The 22394-nt window shown below is 40.6% G+C and overlaps 1 protein-coding gene across 2 annotated transcripts in view; it reads left to right on the forward strand.

Moving 5' to 3' along the window:
• The window catches only part of adcy8 (adenylate cyclase 8 (brain)), a 280096-nt gene that overhangs the window by 150064 nt on the left and 107638 nt on the right, over nt 1–22394 (forward strand). For both annotated transcript variants that reach the window (XM_029703947.1, XM_029703948.1), the window contains exons 4-7: nt 6850–6961; nt 7723–7850; nt 14978–15136; nt 19938–20205. In XM_029703947.1, coding sequence (XP_029559807.1) covers nt 6850–6961; nt 7723–7850; nt 14978–15136; nt 19938–20205 — 667 coding nt within the window. The remainder of the gene's footprint in view (nt 1–6849; nt 6962–7722; nt 7851–14977; nt 15137–19937; nt 20206–22394) is intronic.

The following is a 22394-nucleotide window of genomic DNA, read 5'->3' on the forward strand; positions in this document are numbered from 1 at the left end:
TGAAAACTGGGACAATATTTCTAGCATCCGGATGTGGGGGTTGATGAGAGATGGTCTATGGAAAAGTAATGTTGATTTTGTGATGTCATTAAAAATTGTATAAAATGTTTATAATGAAAATATTGTAACTTGACCAGCATACACACTGTATATGTCAGGTTTTTATCCTTTGTGTTGTGTAGGAAATTTCAAAGATGATGAGAATAGTTATCTTAAGATAAAAAACTAAAAGCACATTCCTAACGAGATCATAGTTTTGATGATACTTTGCCCAGTAAGTAGCCATGCCCGAGGGAGCTCAGATAGCATGTCAGCATGATGGAAACACCCCTTTTTACCAGAGTGTATAAAGGATGAGTTGAGAATGAACATATCAGACCAGAAGGACTCAAGCTGCAGCTTAGGTCTCGATTGGTTACAACCCTGAAAATCAACACGAGGTGAGGACGACAAAGTAGCCTCTCTAACAATCGATGTTACGGCTGAGTAGCTGTTCTAAGTACAGTATCTAAGAAAGTACATTTAAGTAGGACCATCCTGTTACTCTCTTCAAATCGTCGTCGACTACACTGCTCTCATCACCCCACTGGGGATCATCGACATGGCTGATTAGATGTCTTCAGAGGACCACTCTTCCAGAATGGGTGAAAGTAAACGCCATCCTGTTAGTCCTTCTTAAGACTACAGGACAAAGCATTGAAGCCATGGACAACTAAGAAGAAGGACATTGTGACCTCGTGTGGACAATCAGAGCCTTACACTTAATTTGAGAGAAGGCCCAACGGAACCCTTTTCACGAAGGCCTGGGTCCAACAGAGATACACGACGAAGGAAGACATTCAAACTCGTGAATACATAAATTATTTCTTTACCCCAAACGAGCGGTGGTTCGGGCCAAATTATTAGGATTACTGTGAGCGTACAAGTGTAGTCTCTCTTTCTCCCTTTTCCCCTCTATTCCTCCCTCTTTTGATAATTAAGCAGTCATGTTGTCGTTAGTGTACTAGGGACCGGTTTCCATTGTATTAAGTTTCTAATCAATAACCTATACCATGTGTGTGCATCATTTAGTTAGTTAGTAAATAAACAATTAAATCAATTTGTGTGGTACAGAATTATCATTAAAGTTGGGGTTTGTGCAGATGCAAGGGGTATGCAACGTTCAGAATTATGAGACTGATATGAGGTAATAATTAATAAATTACTTATCAATATATATAATCTATAGTTTCATTCGGAAGATGGTAACTCATTAACCTCTCTAGGGTCGGCGGGACGAAATCGTCCCACCTACGTTACAGCCAGTGGAATCCTGTGGCGCGTTATTCAAATACCTTAGAAATGCTATTACTTCAATTTCTCAAACATATGACTATTTTACACCATTTTAAAGACAAGACTCTCGTTAATCTAACTACACTGTCCGATTTCAAAAAGGCTTTACAACGAAAGCAAAACATTCGATTATGTCAGCAGAGTACCCAGCCAGAAATAATCAGACACCCATTTTTAAAGCTAGCATATAATGTCACATAAACCCAAACTACAGCTAAATGCAGCACTAACCTTTGATGATCTTCATCAGATGACCCACCTAGGACATTATGTCATACAATACATGCATGTTTTGTTCAATCAAGTTCATATTTATATCAAAAACCAGCTTTTTACATTAGCATGTGACGTTCAGAACTAGCATACCCCCCGCAAACTTCCGGTGAATTTACAAAACATTTACTAAATTACTCACGATAAACGTTCACAAAAAGCATAACAATTATTTTAAGAATTATAGATACAGAACTCCTCTATGCACTCGATATGTCCGATTTTAAAATAGCTTTTCGGTGAAAGCACATTTTGCAATATTCTAAGTAGATAGCCCGGCATCACAGGGCTAGCTATTTAGACACCCAGCAAGTTTAGCACTCACCAAAGTCAGATTTACTATAACAAAAATGTTATTACCTTTGGTGTTCTTCGTCAGAATGCACTCCCAGGACTTCTACTTCAATAACAAATGTTGGTTTGGTCCCAAATAATCCATAGTTATATCCAAATAGCGGCGTTTTGTTTGTGCGTTCAAGACACTATCCAAATGGTAATGAAGGGTGACGCGCACGACGCATTTCGTGACAAAAAAATTCTAAATATTCCATTACCGTACTTCGAAGCATGTCAACCGCTGTTTAAAATCAATTTTTATGCCATTTTTCTCGTAAAAAAGCGATAATATTCCCCCCGGGAAATCGTGTTTACGTTCAAAGAGAGAGAAAATAAAAGCATGGGATCCCCTCGTTCACGAGCCTCAGTCTGATGGTACTCTGACCGGCCACTATCCAAACGCGCTAATGTTTTTCAGCCAGAGGCTGGAATTACATCATTCAGCTTTTTCCCGGGTTCTGAGAGCCTATGGGAGCCGTAGGAAGTGTCACGTTACAGCAAAGATCCTCAGTTTTCAATAAACAGAGCCAAGAAGAACAAGAAATTGTCAGACAGGCCACTTCCTGTAAGGAATCTTCTCAGGTTTTTGCCTGCCATATGAGTTCTGTTATACTCACAGACACCATTCAAACAGTTTTAGAAACTTTAGGGTGTTTTCTATCCAAAGCCAATAATTATATGCATATTCTAGTTACTGGGCAGGAGTAGTAACCAGATTAAATCGGGGACGTTTTTTATCCGGCCGTGCAAATACTGCCCCCTATCCCCAACAGGTTAACCAACTTATTCCGTGTAACATGATTCATTTAATCAAGTAACAATTAAACATAGTTAGTTGATTCGATATGTAACAGTCATCAGATTAATGAAAGTCACGTCACAACAAAATCATAGAATTGAATGAAGTATAGTAATTTGTGAAAATTCTATAGAAATATAGAATTGGAATGCGCCCGTGGATTTGGACAATTAAAAGACACTGCAGGAAATAAAACAGAATAAAAACATCTATCTTTTTCAGGACTGGAGTCTGTGCAGACCGGTGCACCATAGCCAATCAGAGCTACAGTAGGCCTTCATAGAAACATGCCATTTGTCACACGGGCCTGTCATCACTCACTTTGAACTGGACTGTTTATTTACAGTCAGTAGCAACAGCACAACGTTAGATCATTATAACGCATTCGCCAAAAGCCACAAAATACACCTGAATGGATTTCTGCAAATATGTAAATACCACGGGAGTCCTCTTACATTTGGGAACTTTACAGTCCTATTGATCAAACAACCATGAAAAGGTAGGCTCTCTCTCCCTCAGTTCAGTTGTCTATGCACATCAACAACAATAAGATCAACAATTAACGCTAGCCAGAGCGAGTTGAGCAAAAATCTAATGAAGGAACATTAGATAAACCCTCTCAAACTTTTTCAGCTAGTTGGCCGTAAAAATTGCACTGATAAACAATGGGGAATAGTAGCCTGCTCGTCCTTCTGCAGCTTGCCTGCCAGCCAATGCATGCTTGTCCCAACCCACAGACAACTAAATGGGAACTTGCATTCCTGTCCACCCAAAATACATTAACTAAGAAATATGCTAAATGTGGATAACATTCATTCAAGCATCTCTAGCTGTAGCCACCTAAAAACGATATGAGGGAGAAAAGTCTATCACTCACCCACTCTTCCAATGACATGACATCCTCCCTGCATCTGGCTAACTAGCTAATGTTAGGCTCTGTGTTTTTAGCTTGCTAAATAAATAGCTAGCTACATAAATTGATACGCTAGCCCAGTGGTGTCAAACTCAATCAGCACACGGGCCATATTGAAAAACACAACACATTTTCAGGCCAGACAGCCAATTTTTTTTTAAATAAAAATAACTTGCAACTGCGACCCAAACTGACCATTATTTTATTTGATATCCACTTATGTAGTACATAGGATGCTGTATATAGCATTTTAACATATTAAAACAAAAATATTTGTCCAGCCTTTGCCACTATGCTTGCAGATGTGCATAATACGATGTGACCTTAATCAAAAAGTGTTTAATAACTCCAAATAACAAAAATGTAGCTTAATGTTGGTGTAACATTTAAACTTAAAACATTTTTTTCATTTTTTTGCACTGCTTGGATCACCAGCAGCATTGCTGTGTGGTGCACTCAAAATGTACTGTAGACTACCGCTCAAAGGTTTGAATGGTGTTTTGTTGCATGTTTTGTTTTTTGGTTATTCATTGTCAAGCTTTAAAAACTGAAGCTAGACTACAACATTTTAGTAGCCTGGCTACGACTGTGGCATGTCTGTACACTTTACCTCCGCTGCGTACTGTAAACGGGACCCACAAAAGCAGCGCAATTGAAGTTGAATTCACTGATGCAAGCACATCAGGCTGTAATTTCATGCAGTAGATGACTCAACTGTTGACTCATTTACAGTTTACTCGCTTATGTGTCCTAAGCCTTGTGTTTGCCTATTAGCCACATCACAACTACCTTGTGATCATTGCCAATATTAGTTTGATTGTATTGACATTTCCAGCCTTAGTTACAGTCTTCCGTTTTTAACAGCATCCATCTATTCTGCCAACAATGCCTTACTGTACGTCATGGAATTTTGAGTCAAATAGAATCGATTTTTAAAACCTCTTATAGAGTTGGTTTTGAAGCATAAATTGGGAATTTGTGACTGATATGATTGTCTATTTTTTTCATATCTGCAAAGTACGCTAAACAAAAATATAAACGCAACATGCAACAATTTCAAGATTTTACTGAGTTACAATTCGTATAAGGAAATCAGTAAATTGAAATAAATATATTAGGCCATAATCTATGGATTTTACTTGACTGGGAATACAGATATGCATCTGTCGGTCACAGATACCAGGTGTGGATCAGAAAACCAGTCAGTATCTGTTGTGACCACCATTTGCATCATGCAGAACGACACATCTTCTTCGCATAGCTGTTGATTGTGGCCTGTGTAATGTTGTTCTACTGCTCTTCAATGGCTGTTTGAAGTTGCTGGATATTGGCGGGAACTGGAACATGCTGTGGTACACTTCGACCCAAAGCATCCCAAACGTACTCAATGGGTGATATGTCTGGTGAGTATGCAGGCCATGGAAGAACTGGGACATTTCCAGCTTCCAGGAATTGTGGGACCGTGCATTAGGTGATGGCGGCGGATGAAGGGCACGACAATGGGTCTCAGGATCTCTTCACGGTATCTCTGTGCATTCAAATTGCAATCGATAAAATGCAATTGTGTTCGTTGTCTGTAGCTTATGCCTGCCCATACCATAACCCCACCGCCACCATGGGGCACTCTGTTCACAACGTTGACATCAGCTAACCGCTCACCCAAACAACGCCATAATGTATGTCATACTGCCATCTGCCCTGCCCAGCACAGTTGAAACCAGGAATCCTCCATGAAGCAAACTACAGTCAGATCAAGATCCTGGTGAGGACAACGAGCAAGCAGATGAGCTTCCCTGAGATGGTTTCTGACAGTTTGTCGAGAAATTCTTCAGTTGTGCAAACCCACAGTTTCATCAGCTGTCCCATTGGCTGGTCTCAGACGATCCTGCAGGTGAAGAAGCCGGATGTGGAGGACATGGACTGGTGTGGTTACATGTCATCTGCGGTTGTGAGGCAGGCTGAACAGACAGCCAAATTCTTTAAAACGACTTTGGCGGTGGCTTATGGTAGAGAAATTAACATTCAATTCTCTGGTAACAACTCTGGCATTCCTGCGGTCAGCATGCCAATTGCACGTTCCCTCAACTTGAGACATCTGTGGCATTGTGTTGTGTGACAAAACTGCACATTTTAGTGGCCTTTTATTGTCCACAGCACAAGGTGCACCTGTGTAGTGATCATGCTGTTTAATCAGCTTCTTGATATGTCACAACTGTCAGGTGGGTGGATTATCTTGGCAAAGGAGAAATGCTCACTTACAGCGACGTAAACAAATTTGTGAACAAAATGTGAGAGAAATACGCTTTTTGTGCATATGGAACATTTCTGGGATCCTTTATTTCAGCTCATGAAACATGGGACCAACACTACCTGTTGCGTTTATATTTTTGTTCAGTATAATTAAAATGCTGTCAGTTCCATAATGTTTCTGTGTTGTCTCAATTATGTTACCAGTTAGATTCAGTTCCCCTTCATTTTTTAAAAGAAGCAGGAAGGCAATATCTCAACCAAATCAATCATATAAACATGGGATCATATAAATGTGATCTTGGTTGTAGTTTATAATGTGGTGTAATTTACATTTACAATTTAGTCATTTAGCTGATGCTCTTATCCGGAGTGACTTACAGTTAATGCAATCATCTTAAGATAGCTAGGCGAGACAACCTTATATCTCAGTCATAGTAAGTACATTTTTCCTCAATAAAGTAGCTATCAGCAAAGTCAGTGCTGGAGGGAAAAAAGTCAAGTGTGAGTGTTAGTTCACAAAGGGCATATATTTTTTTTACGGGGCAGGGGTGAGGAGGGGTTGGGACTCCGCTGTCCTAACTTCAGGGGGAAATTGGTTCCACTGGTTCCATTGGGGTGCCAGGACAGAGAAGAGCTTTTTGCTTGGATGAGCGGGATCTGCTCTCCCATAAGGGTGGGAGAGCCAAGAGACCAGAGGTGGCAGAATGGAGTACTTGGGTTGGGGTGTAGGGTTTGAGCATAGCCTGGAGATAGGGAGGGGCAGAGATTCCGTTTAGATTTGTCTTAATGTTTCATCCAAAAGCAAGGAGGGACCACATTGGACCATTTTTGATCTGGACTACATGTTTTTTAAACCTGTACCCTGTTGACTATTTTCTCACTAAATTATCTGTAGAGGTTGAATTGTAATGGTGACAATGTGACTTCTCCATATTTTCTACAGCATTCTTTTCGCAGACGTTAAAGGATTCACAAACCTCTCGACGACGCTATCGGCACAAGAGCTGGTGCGGATGTTGAACGAGCTCTTTGCACGCTTCGACCGTCTAGCCCATGTGAGTTTACTTTATGCTTATGCTAATTTCATTTTCCAACGTGACTTTATGACAGCAAGAACTGACATTTAGGAAAAAATCTACGAGCAAGGAGACATGAATAATCACGCTTTGTTCTAGAATTTGCTAAGATATCACAGTAGAATGCAAAAGCAGTAATACTCTCGGGTCCCAATTTATATTGATAGCATGAATGAATGACAGCCTTACAGGTATGGTGCTATACAATTATAGAAATATGTTTTGCACTTCTGGCTACGGTTTCATTTTCAAGCCCCAGAGCTGTCATTAATGATACAAATACAGTGTAGAAGGCTGAATTTAAATGGAACATGCAATGCTTTCAAAGGGTAATACCCGTAATTAAGTCCAATGACTGGATTGAAAAACAGGTGAGATATAGTGCAGCTTAATGGACAAGCGTAATGTTTACGTGAATGTCTTTGTTATTTTAACGTAATTCAGGGAATGAATTCAGAGTTGAGTCTATGTCCTTGTGCATGACGCACGGAGCCTGCTTGGCCTATAATGTCTCTTTATTATAAAGTCAAAGCTGTTGTCCAGACATTTCTGGTGCAAGACAGAACAACTTGCTCATTGCCGTGAACAAATGCATGCATGTGCACTGTACATTCGTGTACGATTCTATGATAATTCAAGCATTCTCATGGAGCAAGAGGTATTGATCAAATCAAGATCATTCTGAGTTTCCCATTGATTCCAGTCTAACTCCATTCTCTCTCACTCTCACTCTCTTCTAGGAGCACCATTGTCTGAGGATTAAGATTTTAGGAGACTGCTACTACTGTGTGTCCGGTCTTCCTGAACCTCGACAGGACCACGCTCATTGCTGTGTAGAGATGGGCCTCAGCATGATTAAGACAATCAGGTAAAAAAAATCCCCACTTTTAGGCCTTGCTACACTTGTTGATGTTATTACACTGCTCAGAAAAATAAAAGGAACACTAAAATAACACATCCTAGATCTGAATGAATGAAATAATCTTATTAAATACTTTTTTCTTTACATAGTTGAATGTGCTGAAAACAAAATCACACAAAAATAATCAATGGAAATCCAATTTATCAACCCATGGAGGTCTGGATTTGGAGTCACACTCAAGATTAAAGTGGAAAACCACACTACAGGTTGATCCAACTTTGATGTAATGTCCTTAAAACAAGTCAAAATGAGGCTCAGTAGTGTGTGTGGCCTCCACGTGCCTGTATGACCTCCCTACAACGCCTGGGCATGCTCATGATGAGGTAGCGGATGGTCTCCTGAGGGATCTCCTCCCAGACCTGGACTAAAGCATCCGCCAACTCCTGGACAGTCTGTGGTGCAACGTGGTGTTGGTGGATGGAGCGAGACATGATGTCCCAGATGTGCTCAATTGGATTCAGGTCTGGGGAACGGGCGGGCCAGTCCAAAGCATCAATGCCTTCCTCTTGCAGGAACTGCTGACACACTCCAGCCACATCAGGTCTAGCATTGTCTTGCATTAGGAGGAACCCAGAGCCAACCGCACAAGCATATGGTCTCACAAGGGGTCTGAGGATCTCATCTCGGTACCTAATGGCAGTCAGGCTACCTCTGGCGAGCACATGGAGGGCTGTGCGGCCCCCCAAAGAAATGCCACCCCACACCATGACTGACCCACCGCCAAACCGGTCATGCTGGAGGATGTTGCAGGCAGCAGAACGTTCTCCACAGCGTCTCCAGACTCTGTCATGTCTGTCACATGTGCTCAGTGTGAACCTGCTTTCATCTGTGAAGAGCACAGGGCGCCAGTGGCGAATTTGCCAATCTTGGTGTTCTCTGGCAAATGCCAAATGTCCTGCACGGTGTTGGGCTGTAAGCACAACCCCCACCTGTGGACGTCGGACCCTCATACCACCCTCATGGAGTCTGTTTTTGACCGTTTGAGCAGACACATGCACATTTGTGGCCTGCTGGAGGTCATTTTGCAGGGCTCTGGCAGTGCTCCTCCTGCTCCTCCTTGCACAAAGGCGGAGGTAGCGGTCCTGCTGCTGGGTTGTTGCCCTCCTACGGCCTCCTCCACGTCTCCTGATGTACTGGCCTGTCTCCTGGTAGCGCCTCCATGCTCTGGACACTACGCTGACAGACACAGCCAACCTTCTTGCCACAGCTCGCATTGATGTGCCATCCTGGATGAGCTGCACTACCCTGAGCCACTTGTGTGGGTTGTAGACTCCGTCTCATGCTACCACTAGAGTGAAAGCACCGCCAGCATTCAAAAGTGACCAAAACATCAGCCAGAAAGCATAGGAACTGAGAAGTGGTCTGTGGTCACCACCTGCAGAACCACTCCTTTATTGGGGGTGTCTTGCTAATTGCCTATGATTTCCACCTGTTGTCTATTCCATTTGCACAACATCATGTTAAATTTGTCAATCAGTGTTGCTTCCTAAGTGGACAGTTTGATTTCACAGAAGTGTGATTGACTTGGAGTTACATTGTGTTGTTTAAGTGTTCCCTTTATTTTTTTGAGCAGTGTAGTTTCCGGTTGTCAGTGGAAGATTTGTGCAAAGGTTTGAGTAACCTATAGGTTTTTTCAGTTTAATGTGTGGCAATTATTGTGTTCTAGCACGCTGGGTTGATGTTTCTAGTTGTCTCGAAGCTGTTTGTAGCTTCCTCCTTTTTTGGATCTGTAACATGATGGTTCCTGATGCACCATAGGCTTGTGTGCAATAAAAAACCCTTGATAATACTGTAATAATCTGAAGCAATTATCAGCAGACAAAAAAGAATCACTAGAAACAGAGGTCTGTCACGTCCTGACCATAGTAAGTTGTTATTTTCTATGGTAGAGTAGGTCAGGGTGTGACAGGGGGTGTTTGTCTGTTTTTGTATTTCTATGTTCAGTTTCTAGTTTTGTATTTCTATGTTGGTGTTATTTGGGTTGATCTCCAATTGGAGGCAGCTGATCCTCGTTACCGTTAATTGGAGGTCATATTTATGTTGATGTTTGACCCACCTGTGTTTGTGAGTGATTATCTTTTGAGTAGTGTGTTTTCCTCGCTGCGTCACGGTTTGTTGTTTTTGTATATTCAAGTATTCTCGTGTATTGCATTTAGTTTCACTATAAATAAAATATGTGGAACTACAAACACGCAGCATTTTGGTCCGATCCTTCAGACAGCTGTGACAAGGTCCTCCCAAGAAGAAATATTAGATACTGTTAAAACATTCACACTGAGAAAAACACCAGGAATGGATGGCTTTACCATAGAATTCTATTCAACATTTTCGGACAAAGTACACAAATAACAACAAATGTCACTCAATTCAGTACTTCCTAGTTCCATGTATCAAACTGTTATTTCAGTTATTATTAAAACCAGGAAAATCTGGAGAGTCCCCTGCTGATTTAGACCCATAAGTTTAATACATTGTGACAATAAAAACTAAGATTATAAGCAATAGAATGGCAAAAGTCAGTTTCCAGACTTGATACGTATCAATTAAACAGGTTTTCAGTTTAATACAATATGCAAAAAAAAACTAGATATAGATTTATCGATAATGTCTGATGCTGAAAAGGCTTTCCACCGTCTTGAATGGCCTTTTCTATTCAAAACTTTGGAAGCTTTCAACTTTCCAGCTGAAGTAAAAAAATGTCATGAAAATATTGTGTAAATGTCCTAAAGCAAAAATATGCACAAACAATACATTATCTGATGAAATTGCTTTAGAAAGGACACAAGACACTGGCAATTGAACAGTTTGCAGAAAGACAGGACCCAAATGTAACAGGTATCAATATTGGTAAACATGCATATAAACTAAACTTGGTAAACATGCATATAAACTAAACTTATTTTCAGATAATCTTCTGATATACCTGACCAATATTGAAAACTCAATGACCCCTATGCTAAAAAAAAAAAAAAATCTGAATACTCTAAAATCTTAGGATATAAATTAATGTGGAAAACCCCCCAAAATAATGGCAGTGGGAAAAAGAATATCTCACAATCTACAGAAATCCTTTAAGTGGACCACAAAAAATATGAAATACTTAACGATGCTTAATAAGTGACAGCAAACAACAAATATATAAAGATAACTTTATTCCATTACTCAACAATATGAAGGCAGATCTAATTAAATGGAATAATCTTTTGTAAAAAGTATACTCGGTCATAAGACTTTATATGGGTAACTAAAATTCATAGAATAAAAAATAAAGTTTTACATCTTGGTTTTAACTTTCCAGGCATGGAATTCTATCAATTCGCTACCCAAGGCTTTTACTTGCGACATATAGTTAATTGCACTAAAGAGGAACAATGGGTACATTTTGAAAATATATTTTTGAAGATATCCCCAGAATCTTTTTACGTGTCTATTTTAAAGGATAAAGCTAAGAACATTAACAACTTTATAGTTAAGAACATTATAACAATATGGAGAAAATGAAACATATTCTACAAGAACCAATATCACTCCCTACAAACACAAACTTATCAAACAATTATAGCTTTTCAGAATTCACTGATACATTGGTCCACATGGAAAACTAAAGGCAAATAACTTGGTAACAGAAAATACATTTATTTCCATGACAGAATTAAAAAGTAATTTTGGACTGACCCATGTAGATAGTTTCAAATACATGCAACTAAATTTCAGTTAACGGACAAAATTACAGGTAACGGAAATGTACGCTTAATCCCATGTAAAAGTGACGTATAGAATTTATTATACAAGAGACAAAACTCATAAATTCTACAGCAAAATGGCAGAATTATGTCATAAGTGTAAAACTAATAATGACTCAATAATCCATGCTTTCTGGGAATGCTATGATGTCCTTCTAACCCACCCACCCCCCCCAAAAAAGATTTAGATGTACTGTTGTAAAGTGGTTGTTCCACTGGATATCATAAGGTGAATGCACCCATTTGTAAGTCGCTCTGGATAAGAGCGTCTGCTAATGACGTAAATGTAAAAATGTCCAAAAGTTATGGGCCGAGCAAGAAAGTTGGCTGTCAGAAGTATTACAATGTAAACGACGTTTTAATCTGGCATATGGGGGTGTAGTGAAAAATCAAATTGTATTTGTCACATGCACCGAATATAACCTTACGGTGAAATGCTTTCTTACAAGCACTTAACCAACAATGCAGTTTTAAGAAAAATACCACAAAAAAAAGAAATAAAAGCAACAAATAATTAAAGAGCAGCAGTAAAATAACAATAGCGAGGCTATATACAAGGGGTACCGGTACAGAGTCAATGTGCGGGGGCACCGGTTAGTCGAGGTAATTGAGGTAATAAACTCAGCAAAAAAGGAAACGTCCTCTCACTCTCAACTGCATTTATTTTCAGCAAACTTAACATGTGTAAATATTTGTATGAACATAACAGGATTCAACAACTGAGACATAAACTGAACAAGCTCCACAGACATGTGAATAACAGAAATTGAATAATGTGTCCCTGAACAAAGGGGGGTCAAAATCAAAAGTAACAGTCAGTATCTGATGTGGCCACCAGCTGCATTAAGTTCTGCAGTGCATCTCCTCCTCATGGACTGCACCAGATTTGCCAGTTCTTGCTGTGAGATGTTACCCCACTCTTCCACCAAGGCACCTGCAAGTTCCCGGACATTTCTGGGGGGGAATGGCCCTAGCCCTCACCCTCCGATCCAACAGGTCCCAGACGTGCTCAATGGGATTGAGATCCGGGCTCTTCGCTGGCCATGGCAGAACACTGACTCATCTGACTTATTTTTTTATTGACCCAAGTCATTGGTGCTTTCTGCTTTCATTTTTGCTTGTAAGTAGGAATCAGGAGGATAGGATTATGATCAGATTTGCAGAATGAAGGGGGAGCTTTGTAAGTGTCTCTGAGTGTGGATTAAAGGTGGTCTATAGTTTTTTTCCCCTCTGGTTGCACATTTAACATGCTGGTAGAAATTAGCTAAGAGGCTGCTGTTCTATCCTGCTGGTACGGGGTATAACACGCCAGCTGTATGTTATTCATGTTGTTGTTCAGCCACAACTCGGTGAAACATAAGATGTTTCAGTTTTGAATGTCCCGTTGGTAGAATATATATGCTTTTAGCTCATCCATTTTATTATCCAGCGATTGTACGTAGGCCAATAGTACCGATGGCAAAGGCAGATTAGCCACTCGTCGCCTGATCCTTACAAGGCACCCCGATCTCCTTCCGCGAAACCTCTGTCTCTTTGTCCTGGTAATGATGGGGATGAGGGCTTGTTCGGGTGTCTGGAGTAAATCCCTCTCGTCCAACTCATAAAAGAAAAATTCCCAATGGGCTGGACGATTCTCCTCTCATCACTCATCTTGAAAAAAACGTATGCTAAAAACTTGGAAATCAATTAATCTGCCATAATTAACACAAAGATCAAATTGAATGATTTATTATTTAAATGTTGAAATTGCATGGGCGACCGAGAAAAACGATTTGTTACAATTTAAGGCCAAGTGGCAAACAATAATGCAGGCACTAAGGATGAGGGTGTGAGCGTGTGGGTCTGGGCAGATGAGAAGTAGTCATTGTTTGTGTACATCTGTAAATTGTTGTTTGTATGTATGTTTGTATTTGGAATGAAAAATATAAAATAATGATAAAAAAATATATAATACTGAGTCTTACAATGATTGTCACATAGTGGTAATACTATTTTCAAAGGCTTTTACAACATTTTTGTTGACTACGCGTATTTAATGGATAACGATGGCCATGTGTACTTTTAAGGCTAAAGGTATTTTTTTCTGGTAAATAGGCAGTTTGTTTGTCCTCTTGTTTGATATTGTCCTGCCAGAGCATATGTGAAAAGAGATAGTGTTTGAAACAGAAGAGATGGCGAGAGAGAGGAAAGAAAGAAATGGAGAGGGAGATATGCACGTGTGTGTACAGTGTGTGTCCGTGTGTGTGTCCGTGTGTGTGCGTGTGTCCGTGTGTGCGTTTAAGAGTGAGCTAAGCTACTGGAGTGATGTAGTAGACCATTAGAATGAATCGGCCAACCGTCCTTTTAGAGAATGGAGAGCAAACAAGAGGCAGGTCGCTCGCTAAGAGCCTCTTGGCTGATGGCCCCTTTACTGCAGCATCAGTGCCACTGTGGTGACACTGCATCCCAATTGGCTCCCTATTCCCTACATTGGGCTCTGGTCAAAAGTAGTGCACTATGAGCCCCGGTCAAAGACGTACACTATATAGGGAATAGGGGTGCCATTTGGGACACAAACCAAGCATTTTCAGACTCTATCAGCAGCCACAGCTACGACAATTTCATCAGTATCTATGGCAGGGTGAACTTCAAAACCTATTGATTTTATGCACCTGGGCTGAATATCATTGAGCGCCTGTCAGCTCACATTCATCATAGTTATTATAAGGCATGAAATAGGATGAAATGAGACTTGCCAAATTGTAGTTGTATGGAAATGGGTTTGGAAATATATTGTTATTTTTCACCCAGTGGTGGAAACTGTAAATATTAGTAATGCATAATTATATGGCATATGAAATTATAAACAAAAATTAGAAGGTGAGATAATGCTGGACAAATCGATTATTGTGGACTTTATTCCGTTTTATCACCGTATACAACATAAAATGGGACTATTTCCTGGTGAATTTTGGAACACTGAATGAATTATCTTATTTTTCCATTGATAATTTGAAGTAATGTAGTTTCAGTCACAGTGCCAAATCAAATGGTTTGCTAAATACGGGAAAAATAAGGTTTAGTTTCTTATATTTACCCACAACACAATTAAAAATATCAGAGATAAATCATTTGCAGTTTTTACTTTATTACCTTATATTTATGATTTCATATTTTCAGTAAAGTGTGTTGTTTTTCTGTAAAGTGTGTTGTGACTTTGTTAAATGCACTTGAAATCAATTGTGATTTGATTATATAGGATAATATTGTCTTTATAGTCTACTGGAAAAGATAACAGTAAAGAAGGTACACAAATAAATAGATACCATATTGTTTATTTCCCCTCTCTAGATATGTAAGATCACGCACAAAGCATGACATCGACATGCGAATCGGGATCCATTCGGGATCGGTCCTGTGTGGGGTGCTGGGACTGAGAAAGTGGCAGTTTGACGTGTGGTCGTGGGACGTGGACATTGCCAACAAGCTGGAGTCAGGGGGGATCCCTGGGTGAGTTGACAACTATGAAAGTATTATATCCAATTTGCATTTCAAATTGAATTTCGACAGCTATAAACTTCCATAGACATCTGCTATTCCATGACCACAGATGAGTTTCCCTCTATAATTCCATATGATACAATATATGTTATTGTCCATTTACATGGAAATTCATTTTGTGACATCAGCATACAAATACACAACACGTATATTAGATGCAGTACGGAAAACTGGAAAGTTAGTACACAAGTCACACATTTACATTTTCACGTATAAAGTCTCTCCCTATTGTCCGACAATGTATTAGGTTCTATGCATCATAGAATGTGTGTGTGTGTGTGTGTGTGGGGGGGGGTTCAGGTCTCAAAAGCGGTCTAATGTCAGTATGAGTCCAAAAGTATAATTTTTTGCCAAGTTATTTCATGGTAAATACCAGGTAACCATTTTCTGTGAATACTCTATACAGTGCATCCCTTTTTGCCGGCCTCGAGGGTATACCCTGCAGTGTGCGATTATCCCAACCTCTGAGAAATCCATCAGCAAATGGGGATGAAATCCATGTGCCAAATCACTCTTTAGAAATACTTTTACCGTGATTGGTTTACAAACAAAGGGACATTGGATGTGATTGGCTTTGGGTGACATGGGGGTTTTTGATCAAATCTACAATTTAAAGGGAAAGTCAAGCCGAGGGTTATATTGTGACATTTTGCTCCTCACCTCAAGGAAATGTGATGTGGCTATCCTTATCGTTGTTGAATCTAAAGCTTCAGGCAACATCTGCTGTTGGAATTTATGATGACAGTGGGTTATGATCCTTCCCCTTCCTCTGCGCTTAATGTAATTCAATTGCGTAATATGCTTATAATGAGGATTATTCCTCAAAATATTCTATGTATCATTGCACTGCGGAGATACAGGAATAAATATAAAATGCAAAAGGGGGAGTGGTTAGATAAATGGTTATATGGCTTTAGACTCTTAGGTGAGGGCCTGTAGTTGATCTGTCTATTAGGTTAAACATTGTTTCCTACTGCATTTTAGAAAACAGCATTCTGTCTCAAACCCAGTATTGATGCGTGGGTAAAATCAATGGGGAAACCAAGCCGGGAAAAAAATAAGGGTGTTGTAATAATTGCGTTGTTTTATCCATAACCCGTTAGTTCATATGCCACTGTCATGTATAAGGCCGAGACAACAGACACACAGTGGCAGAATAAATTCAATCTTGCATTTGTTTCATCACAAAACCGGAGCGCAACATCTGTCCGATGAAGTCCACAAAACATATTGCATTTAGATGACCTACAGCATGGTCAAGTTCATGTTTTCGACATTTTCGGACTGCTAAACAACTATTGATTTAGAACCACAGAGATTTACTGCAAGTGGCGAAGAAAACAGGATCTATTCCAGCACCATTTAAAGTTCAACATTATAAAGTAATCAAATCACCTATGCTTATTCTAATACAGTGACAATTTAAAGATATCAAAAACAATTTGTCTAATCAACCTAAGCTAAATATCATGGATGTCCATGACACTGATTTTATGTGTGTGTGTGTGTGTGTGTGTGCGTGCGTTCGTGTGTTTGTGTGTGCGTAAGTAGAAAAAACATGTCGACTCACCTTACTTGTAGAGGAACGGCATGCCATGTTGCCAGAACTGTCATACCAACACAATTTCATAGTTTCCCTTCTAAATTTGACGTGTTATGGATGAACATCTATTTTTTTATGCATTCATTCTGTGTGGTTACAGTATTAAAACAGAACCAACTCAAAGGGTTAAATTCTGAGTGGTTAGGGCTATGGCTTGGAGAAGGCTTAAAACAAAATAATTAAAAACAACGTGCAATTACCCGCAAGTATGATCAAGTATTCTCGTGGTTTGACCTACCGAGTAGCACAGCAGTCTAAGGCACTGCATCGCAGTGCTTGAGGCATCACTACAGACCTGAGTTTGATCCCAGGCAGTGCGACAACCGGCCGTGACCTGGGGACCCATGAGGTGGGGTACAATTGGCCCAGCATCGGAAGGGTTTGGCTGGCCAGGATTTCCTAGTGGAGTGGTATAAGCAGTGCTCTCCAGCTCTGAGCATCACAAGTTTGCTCCCAGTGTTGGGCAATAGTTTTTATTTTCTTTTGTGCGCACTGAGGAAGGCATATATTGACTTTCTGGGGACCTTTTCAAACGTCCAAAATCGCTGTCTATTCCTAGTGATCAGTCTGGTCATACAGTGTACACACTTTTAGTTTGTGTTGTTCTAGACTAGGCTACCTGACTAAAATACTTGCTTGCCTAACTTCCTTTCATGGGCAACGATGAGCCAGCTAGTTAACGTTAGCCTAGGCTACTATGTGAACACGCTATCAAATTAGTGGATTCGGCAATTTCAGCCAAACCCCTTGCTGACAGGTTTATAAAATCGAGCACACAGCCATGCAGTCTCCATAGACAATTTGCAGTAGAATTGCTTAACTGAAGTCAGTTTATCAACTTTATGCCTTGCTAGAGCTGCCCCGGTCAACTGTAATTTCTGTCATTGTGAAGTGGAAACATCTAGGAGCAACAATGTCTCAGCCGCGAAGTGGTAGGCCACACAAGCTCACAGAACAGGACTGCTGAAGCAAGTAGCGCGTAAATTAAACATTGTCTGTCCACAGTTGCAACACTCACTACCGAGTTCCAAACTGCCTCTGGAAGCAACGTCAGAACAACAACTGTTCCTCGGGAGCTTCATGAAATGGGTTTCCATGGTAGAGCAGCCTAACACACAACTAAGATCACCATGCACATTGCCAAGCATCGGCTGGAGTGGTGTAAATCTCGCTGCCATTAGACTCTGGAGCAGTGGAAACGCGTTCTCTGGAGTGATGAATGACGCTTCACCATCTGGCAGTCTGACGGACAAATCTGTGTTTGGTGGATGCCAGGAAAACACTACCTGCCCCAATGCATAGTGGCAACTGTAAAGTTTGGTGGAGGAATAATGGTCTGAGGCTGTTTTTCATTGTTCTGGCTGGGCCCCTTAGTTCCAGTGAAGGGAAACCGTAACACTACAGCATACAATGACATTCTATACGATTCTGTGCTTCCAACTTTGTGGCATCAGTTTGGGGAAGACCCTTTCCTGTTTCAGCATGACAATGCCCCCGTGCAGAAAGCGAGATCCATACTGAAATGGTTTGTCGAGATCGGTGTGGAAGAACTTGAGTGGTCTGCACAGAGCCCTGACCTCAACCCCATCGAACACCTTTGGGATGAATTGGAATTCCGACTGCGAGCCAGGCCTAATCGCCCAACATCAGTGCCCGACCTCACTAATGCTCTTATGGCTGAAAGTCCCCACATCTAGTGAAAAGCCTTCCCAGAAGAGTGGAGGCTGTTATAGCAGCAAAGTGGGAAACAACACCATATTAGTTCCCATGATTTTGGAATGAGATGTTGGACGAGCAGGTGTACACATACTTTTGGTCATGGAGTTTAGCTTCATGTTGAACTTCCACCCTCTCAGGCCCAGGGCACAATGTATGAATTTATGGTTGGATCCAAATCTGCATTATAATTAATGGCCAGTACAGGGAATTTACTACAACCACAAGTACAGATCTCAATCTCCATCCATGGCTAATTTGGGAAAGGGGCGATTTTAGCTAGCTGGCTCGCCACTGGAGGACAACGACACAACAAGATGCAACAATTCAACATTTTCTGTCAATTATGTTTTTCTTTTGATGTGAAGTGATTAGTGATGAAGCCAAATCCAAACTTGTTTTGGGGGGGGGCACCAGGACCATTCAAAATTGAGCTCACTCAATGTAGCTCAACACTGATTGGCTATTATTTTATGTTTTTTTTATCAAGGGAGGCCAAACACTCGTGTTGAAGTAACAATGTTAATTGCAACAACAGGGGCAGGCAAACGACAGCTCAAGGCAGGCAGGGGTCAATAATCTAGAGTAGCGGCAAAGGTACAGGACAGCAGGCAGGCTCAGGGGCAGGCAGAGTGGTCAGGCAGGCTTGCTCAGAGTCAGGACATGCAAGGGTCAAAACCAGGAGGACAAGAAAAAGAGAGACTGGGGAAAAACAGGAGCTGAGAAAATGCTGGTTGACTTGAACAAACAAGACGAACTGGCACAGACAGACAGAAAACACAGGTATGAATACCTAAGGGATAAGTGGGGAAGATGGGCAACACCTGGAGGGTGGTGGAGACAAGCACAAGGACAGGTGAAACAGATCAGGGAGTGACATCTATGATGATAGACTTAAATGTGTGCAATTGTTTTGAATGGAATAATTGAAAATTAGTCGTTTTGACTGTATTGTTCAGGAGCTGATCATTTTACAACCAAATAATGGTAAAATGTATTTCCCTTGAAAACGCCACATGTTTTCCTTGCCTCCAGCAGGCAAATCAAACATTCTGGACCTTATTGTTACGTTTATTGTTAACAACCTATGTAATTGAATTGCTCATCAAATGTAATGATAGAGACAAGTGTGACTTGACAGCATGGTCATCGGTATCACATTATTTTGATAGTACCAAATTGATGATTTGTACATGTTCTGTCAACAAAATGTCAACTACAGTAACTATCCACTAACCCTAACCCTTGCCCTAACCTTACAAATGATTCATAGCCCTTACCTTTACCCTTACCTTCACTCTAACTGTAACCCTTGCAAGCAATTTCATATCAACAGATGTTCAGTTGATAGTTTGTTGACAGTTTGAGCAGCATAGACCATATCAAAATAAAGTGTACGTACTGGCCATCTAATGAAAACCTCATCCTCAGACGAATCCACATCTCCAAGGCGTCCCTGGACTGCCTGAATGGTGACTACGAGGTAGAGGAGGGCCATGGCAAGGACCGCAACGAATTCTTGCGCCGCCACAACATCGAGACGTACCTGATCAAGCAGCCCGAGGAGAGCCTACTCACGCTGCCCGAGGACATCATGAAGGAGGCGACCAGCACCGACCGACGAGTCAGCAGCGCCACCTTCAACCAGGGCTCCTGGAGTCCCGAGCTGCCCTTCGACAACATCGTGGGCAAGCAGAATGTAAGTCCTGATCGTTCCCTAACCGTGTTCATGTAGCTAGCTGTCTGTGGGAATTACTGGATCAATTTGTTTGTCTGCCTTTTTTGGTTTTGTGAGAGTGAGCAAGCAGAATGTATGTGGTGGTACCCATGGTGGTAGGGATGTGACAAATGTAACATTTCTCTTAACGTTTAAACTGCCATATAGTTTTTTTTCAAACGTTTTAAAAACAAATATAAATTGACTGAAGTTCACAATTCAGATGTGGTTCTGTGTATGACTGCTAGGGGGCAATGCAGTTCAATTTACCGTATTCTTGGCTACTACCTACTTACCGGTCGTCACTAGTTACCACAGCCACAAAGTCATAAATCCTGCCTATATTGCTACAATTTATCTACTTAACCCTAACAGAAAACCGCACTGCTAACCTTATGCCTAACCCTAACCTTAAATTAAGAACACTTGTTTTACGATATAGCTATTTTTTACTTTGTGGCTGTGGTAACTAGTGGAAATTGTACCAGACGGTGCTCATCTTACTCTACTCAGTGTTCTCAGTTGTCAGTACGTACTTCATGTCCCACTTCTCATCAATATGATGGCTTGATGCAGTAATGTACGACAGCGTGTTCATAGCTAACAAGTCTGGTTCTAGATATGGGTATTGAAGACAACATCCTCTACCAATGACAATGGCTGCATATCAACTTCAATCATTTCTGTAATCAGCGCTGTGCTTTTCCCACTCCGTCCTGCCAGCAACGGGTTGGGTCATCCCTTTCAGCATTGTACCTGTACTGCATATCTCCTCCAACTAATGTTACAGCATTGTTGCATTAGGTATTTGTTTAATTAAAATGTTTCTCTTTATGATGATAAAGGCTTGTTAGTGGTAGTTTTGTGATAAGTGCACTGATTTTCATTTGTTAAAAGTGAAAAATAAATGTTTTTCATTTAGGTATTTTTTTCTAAACGTTAACAATTCCTATGTTGTTAAAATGTTTAAACGTTCACACCCCTAGGAGCCATGTATTGTGGTATGTTTGTCATTTGTCTCATTGCCTGTATGTTTTTGAGAATGGACAACCAGAATGTGGAGTGCCTTTAGAAAGTATTCATACCCCTTGATTTATTCCACATCGTTGTCTTACAGCCTGTTTTCAAAATGGATTAAATTGATTATTTTTGTCACCCATCTACACACAATACCCATAATGACAAAGTTTAAACATATTTTTTGAAATCTTAGCAAATGTATTGAAAATGAAATGCAGAAATATCTATTTTACATAAGTATTCACACACCTGTTAGAATCACCTTTGGCAACGATTACTGCTGTGAGTTTTTCTGGGTAAGTCTGAAAGAGCTTTGCACACCTGAATTGTACAGTATTTGCACATTATTCTTAAAAAAATTATTTAAGCTCTGCCAAATTGGTTGTTGATCATTGCTAGACAACCATTTTTTTTAAGTCTTGCCATTGATTTTCAAGCAGATTTATGTCAAAACTGTAACACGGTTATTGTCCTTATCAAAGGTGAATTCATCTCCCAGTGTCTGGTGGAAAGCAGACAACCAGGTTTTCCTCTAGGATTTTGCCTGTTTCCATTTTATCCTGATAAACTCCCCAGTCCTTAACGATTACAAGCATACCCATAACCTGATGCAGCCATCACTATGCTTCAAAATATGGAGTGTGGAGTTCAGTAATGTGTTGTATTGGATTTGCCACAAATATAATGTCACGGATTCCCCCCCGGTACTGCTGCTCATTCTGCTCACCAGTTCCGGAGGTCGACGTCACCGGTCTTCTAGGTTGCACTGAGCTGTGTCATTACACACACCTGCTTCCAATTCCTCACTGATTGTGTTTGTATAAATGTGCCCTTTGTTTCCCCATCTCACTGTCGATTATTGTTCCCATGTCCGTTGGTCGTGTGAGTACCTATGCGTTGTCTCAGCCTGTGCTGCGTGTTTTGTGCATTGTCTATTACGGGCCTTGTCCCGTGTTGTCTTCGAGGTTTCCCTCGCTCTTTTGTTTGGGTACATCCCAGTGTTTTGTATACGTGTTTGTTTTGGGTATATTAAAAATCGCAGATTGTGTATTCCTGTGCCTGTCTCCAAATCCTTCATACAGGCTTCCTTTTCACTCTGTCAATTAGGTTATTATTGTGGAGTAACTAAAATGTTGTTGATCCATCAGTTT

Source organism: Salmo trutta, chromosome 21, assembly GCF_901001165.1.
Source record: "Salmo trutta chromosome 21, fSalTru1.1, whole genome shotgun sequence".
NCBI classification, from domain to species: domain Eukaryota; kingdom Metazoa; phylum Chordata; class Actinopteri; order Salmoniformes; family Salmonidae; genus Salmo; species Salmo trutta.